Below are 6154 nucleotides of genomic sequence, written 5' to 3'. Positions count from 1 at the left end.
TTCATCCATACTGCTACCCACGCCCCCCTCCAATGGCACGGCGCCCCCCCACGGGGGGTATCCCACAGTTTGGGAACCTCTGCTCTAATGTGTTCAGAGTTCAACAGAAAATTCATTGGAAAAGTAAAGCGAAATATTTAATAAATTCTCAATGGTAGTTTTGTCGTTCATGAAAACAAATTTATTTTTCAGCTCAGCAGTAACATTTTAATGTACAACATGAGGAAGTGTGTGACGCCTACTGTGCTTCTGTTATTTGTTGGGAAAGATTAGATTATATCAGTTAGCTCTGTCTTCACAGCTACAGGATCATCTGTTGACACATATAACCAGAAAATCATTGAAACGTGAGGTTAACTAGCAGCAAACTGGTAACCAAGGCAACTTATTGATTGGCCTCCATCCAGAATCCTAACAGGCTGCAGCTCTATGGACTGAAGGCTTATTTTATGTGGACAAGCCATTGCAACTTTTATGTTTTCTAGAAAACTCAATTAAATATTGAAGACTACAGATACTATTAATTGTCTAAATGTTCACCATTCTTTTATTGGACACATTTTATTTGTTATAACAACTTTATAATTAAACTTAAGCTTTAATAACAAAGCTACATAATTTTTTTAATGTAATCAGTAATACTGTTATAACAAATTTATGTCAGAATATGAATTTTTGGTTAATGTCAAGCCGTCATAAAGACATTTTGAATAATGTCAGCTTTGTATTAAAAGTGTCATGATTTACCGAATGACACTTTATGACAACAGTCATAAATATTCATGAAGACTTACTGATGTTTATGACAGGTGTTATGTTTATGACGATGTCATGACAGTCTGATTCACAATTCGTCAAATAAAGTGTTGCCGTTTATCTTCAGACCAGCTGACAGAAACATCTACTGACCTGCTGCAGCAGCCGGGATGCCAAGGATCCAGCTATGAGTTTGATGGTAAACATCCAATCAGGTTGAGTGACTTTGATTAGGACAGGAGGAATTCAAGATATCTCTAATTCAATTAGAGATATCTTAAAAGGAATTTTGACTAGTCTAAATTATAATTTAAGCATGTGTAACAGTCGTAATTGTGTAGTAGCTCTTAAGACATTCTAGTATCTCTGATGACGTCACATGTATGTGCCGCTGCTGGACTGAGAAGGACATGTAGCTCTCTTAAGTTTAGTAACGTTACGGGTTGTTTGGATTCTGCTTATTTCATGCATGAATGTATGAAAGCAGCCGTTCAACCGGGCTTGTAAGGTTGGCGAAGAGCATTTTATTAAAGGACAACACTGTGGAATTCCCAGTTCCAGTGTAGTTATGAGTTTCTAACCGTCCTGTCGAGTCTACCGCCTCCTCTCCTCCCTTAAACACAACCCGAAGCGTTACAAATGGCGCCCGAACAATGTCTCTTGGACTTCAGAATGCAGTATCCAATACCAGCTAATATTTGAAACGTGAAAGAAGTACTTTGCAGAGCACAGTCGTTTTGCAAATAGTTCAAAGTTTAAACTGGCATGTTGTTCATCTTTTATCTGGTCATTTTGTGGAATATTTAACAACTAGAAAATGGCACAAAATAAGAATATTTGTCCACTGATTGGCTGCTGTTAGGCCTACTGATTATAACTTGAATATTCATTGCATTTTTCAGACACCTGTGAAAATAATTTCTATTCCCATGACTTTTTTGTTCTCTGGGAAATTGTCTTGATGATAAATACAGAAATGAGCATAAAAATCAAAACATCTACAATAGTGATAGTTATATTCATGATAAAATAATAGTAAAATAAAATAAAAATGTTCGTTTTTTGGTGTTGATTCCCTGATCGGTAATCTCTGCTCTATGTGCTCATTGAGCTGTTGTCTGTCGGTTTCCTACAATTTCCTTCATACTTTTTTGTCGTTTTACTATCAATAGATGAATAATAAGTAGAACGACTGTTATACTTATTACAACAACAGTTTAGAAGAAAAAGTAGGATGGGGAAGTTAGCTTTTAGCTGCAAGATACAGATTAACAGAGGGTGGAAAGCTGGAAAAAATATCAGTGAAATTAAGTTTTAAAGTGATGTGAAATCAGAATTGGCAGTTTGCATGCCTTACTTTTCTTCTTATATGCTCTATAAGCTCCATATATTAAATTTTCATATTATCCACTTTGCTGAAGTGAACTCATAGGGGCTAAAAAATGATAAATTTCTCCTTATTGCGTTACCGGAGCTGGTGAAGATCTCTCATGCTGCAGAAGCTGAAAGTTTATTAGATCTCAGAGGATTTGCAGGCCGAGTCAGCAGGCTGCGTTCCTGGCAGATTTACTGTCAGCCATCTTGATTTGGAAAACAAAACACGTAAATACACTTTAGTCTCTTGGATCAGTTCATTTCAGCAATGAAATACTCTGAGAGGAGCACATTTAAAATGAAAAAGCTGTTGCTCTTAGAGTTTCATTCATCTTCTGCACCAGGTGTGACCTTTATTTGTCCTTCAGGCGTTAGAGAAACGACAGTAATGAGTAAATTTGGCTCCAGATCTGGAAGAACTCCTGATTTAAAAGCTGTGCCATGATTCTGCTGTAAGCGTGTTAAAGCTGCCGTATCTCAGTGATGCTAAGTGGATTTTAATGGAGCCAGCTGTGTAAATCGCAGAAGGCTAACTGCTTTGTTTCCGTGTTTTTATTTATAAACCTCCATCTGAGAACCTCAGGTATTCATATGTGTGGGGAAAATGTGTGGCCTATTAAAGGAATTACGTTGTTTGTCTTTTTACTGTAGCAAATGTTTGTTTTTTTTGCCATCATATTCTATTTCCTACATCAGAAATCAATACTGAAGATTTCTAATTGTATCAGAAGTAAAGAATATTTACAGATATTTTTTCTGTTTTGTTTGGTTAAAAAATAAATAAATTATGTTCTGTGTTATTAGAACTGAAATCAATCCATGTGTCCAAATAATATTTAGTAAAACTGATTTTCAAAGTTAGTCCTCAGTTTTGAACATAATTAAAATGGGACTGAATGCATTTTTGAGCACATGAAAATAGAAATATGAGAATATTTTTGCAAATTTTTCCAGATTAAGATCAAGATTTACTTTAGTCGTTTAATCTATTCACTAGTGGTTTGCTAAAAACAATGAATGCACAAACAAAATTAGATCTAGCAAAACAAAAAAAACATTTTAAATCATATTTATGCCAAAACCTACAAATCTCTACTAAATACAGATTAATTATTGTGAAAAAATCCGAATTAAATCATTTTTAAACAGTCGTTACACTTGTTATTCATATTTATCCCACTGATTACTATCTCTAATCGACCGGAAAAGATGTCCTTTAATGTGTAAAATTACGTCAGAGCAGATGTTATAGTTTGTTTTTTTTACCCGAGTCGCTTGCGCGCATGCGTGAAGAAGGACATAAATTGAGATTGCTCCACATGACCTGAACTCAAACCGGTTCTTCCCGATCTGCAAGGTAAGACCACTGGACCAGTTTTACCTCTGCAGGTGTATTCAGCTATTTACTTTTAGCAAAAATAAAAGTTATTGAATTTAGTACACTACGTAGGCTGTGATGACGTCATTATAGAGCAGTTAGTGGTTTATTAATCCTTCATGACAGCCGCTTCTGCTCCGATGTTTCTATTTGTGACGTTAATAGATCTATAATTAAAGATCTGCACGCCACAAAACCACAGCAACAATAGAAATGTTCAGCTAGAGCAGCTCTGATGTTCATATAAGGATCATTTTTACACCATGTTTGATTTTTAAAGCTACGACATGGAAAGAATTAGTTTAGTAATGGCAGATTCTATTGAACCTGGTCCCAAGAGGAAATTTCTTTATATATATATATATATTATATATATATATATATATATAATTGTTTAGCAAATTAAATACATTATTTCAGTTGCTCAGGGCAGAATCAAAAAGGGGGTGCACAAGCACCAAATAAAAAGGAAAATAATTTATTTGACTGCGTTCAACAAGTTTTATTTTTGGTTGTATAGATTAATGGAGAGATGGTGCAGATGTGTTAATTATTAAGTCTAATGAGCAGTTAAAACAATATCTAAATCATAAAAATCACGTTATCAAGGTTTCAGTCTTTATAGAACCGCCCTGCAAAGTAATAAATATTTTTATTGACACTTTGGACAGCAAAACATACCGTACAGCAGTTTTTATTGAAGACTTTCGACACCATTGATTACGAAACACTAAGAACAAAACTTAACAGTCTTTCTGCAGGAGGCTCTTAAAGTTGTACTGTTAATAATTCATTACTGCTCTTCATTAAGAGTAATCCATTGATTAAAGCCTTTTTGTTCAAAACAAGTTTAGCCTTTGACCGTTTTTAATTTTCCCTAAATAAATTTGTGTTTAAGTGGAAAAGTTTAGCTTAAAACCGTTTGATTCAAACAAAAAATTAAACATTTTGCAAACATAATACATCATGTTGTCTTCTATTTGCATAATATTTTTATTCTTTTTTAAAAGGCTTCCTTTTTCCTATCTAAGGTTTGGAAAAGATACCTCCAGTAAACTCAGAGCTAACTACATTTATTTTAAATATAAATTAGCAATAAAAGTAATAATATTTACTTTTATGCTGATGATACTTGCATTACATGTAGCTGCAGCAAGTTTAACTGTGGACTTAGTGATGGTCAAATGTTCACAAACTCTCCAACTTTAAATTCATTTTCTGTCTTTTTTGTAGCGTTTTGGTTTAGATTTTCAACCATTTGTTATAAATTTAGTCTTTTAAAACTGATTTGTTGCTTCAAAACAAAACAGAACCAAACCAATTTCCTTCTGTTTTTATTTCCCAGGTGCCTTCAGTCTTCATGCATCGTGTCTTTGTTTACGGCTCCCTAAAGAGGGGCCAACCCAATTACCCCTATATGACAGACAGCCGTAATGGAAAGGCCGAGTTCCTCGGTACGGCTGTCACCATCCAGAAGTATCCACTGGTGATTGCTACCGATTACAACATCCCCTTCCTCCTCAACCTCCCAGGCCAAGGCAACAGAGTCCATGGAGAAATCTACCAAGTGGACGAAAAGATGCTTGAATTCCTGGACAGWTTTGAAAATATCCCCACCATGTACCAGCGGACAGCAGTGGAGYTGGAAATCAAGATGGCGGACAGAGAGGAGAAGTTGTCGCCTGGAAGCATCATGGAGGCGTCTGTGTACAGCACCACCACCTACCAGCCAGACTGGCCATCACTGCCCACCTACGACAACTACGACTCCAACGGAGACCACGGACTAAAATTCATGCTGAGGGAAGACAGAAAGTGGGCTTCAGTCGAGTGATGCTCATAACTTCTATTCCCCTGAAAATCACTAATATACTAAAACCAAATAGGTCTTGAACACAGGCAATATTTTTCTCAAATGGATATTTAGGTGCAGAAAGTACCTGATGTTATGTGCAAATCAACAAAATTGCTTAATGCTAAATGATGAACAGGCTGCATTAGTGCTGCACTTTATCAAGTCAGAGGACTCCAAAGTGCTTTACAATCATTCATTCTCTTATGRAGGTGAGCCACATTGCAGTTTSTTGTTACYCATGTTTTTCACAGAYCTTAAAAAAACATCTTACTGTTGCAAAACATCCAATTAGCAATAATTAAAGCTGTATTTCTGAAGTTATGAACAGAATAATTTCAGACTGATTCTCCTTGCAAGCTCTTAGACCAGTGGTTCTTAACCTGGGTTCGATCGAACCCTAGGGATTCGGTGGAGCCTCTGCCGCGGAGGTAAAGACACACTTGTGTAAAGTCGTGATGACGCGCCGCTTTGCCATCACTTGCTGCAGAGGATCACGTTACATTGCTTAGCCAATCAGAGCTGCGGAGGAGCCCTGATTAAAGGAGCTCCACTCTCAGCATGGATTTGAGCTTGTCTTTCAGCAAAACTCACCGTTTTTACCAAATTCTAAATCTGTCTAAATAGTCTAAATCTGCTCCTTAGTCGCATCTTTTCGGGGTGGGTACTGCCCCTAGTGGTGTGGGGGTGGTTAGACAGCTAATATAATTACATTACTGATGTAATTATATTACATTAGTAATATAATGTAATATAATTACATTACTGATGTAATTATATTACATTAGTAATAT

General features: G+C 36.0%; 1 protein-coding gene across 1 annotated transcript; it reads left to right on the top strand.

Annotated features, from left to right (window-relative positions):
- The first annotated feature begins 3422 nt into the window (after nt 1-3422).
- On the top strand, nt 3423-5800 carry LOC103476806 (gamma-glutamylaminecyclotransferase C-like). The gene is made up of 2 exons (XM_008429411.2): nt 3423-3487; nt 4854-5800. The coding sequence occupies exon 2, from the start codon at nt 4869-4871 to the stop codon at nt 5340-5342; it is 474 nt and encodes a 157-aa protein (XP_008427633.1). The 5' UTR covers nt 3423-3487; nt 4854-4868; the 3' UTR covers nt 5343-5800.
- The last annotated feature ends 354 nt before the right edge of the window (nt 5801-6154 follow it).

This window comes from Poecilia reticulata, linkage group LG2, assembly GCF_000633615.1.
Source record: "Poecilia reticulata strain Guanapo linkage group LG2, Guppy_female_1.0+MT, whole genome shotgun sequence".
NCBI classification, from domain to species: domain Eukaryota; kingdom Metazoa; phylum Chordata; class Actinopteri; order Cyprinodontiformes; family Poeciliidae; genus Poecilia; species Poecilia reticulata.
Note: the sequence above shows the minus strand (reverse complement) of the source record. Positions and strands in the feature narration are given on the sequence as shown.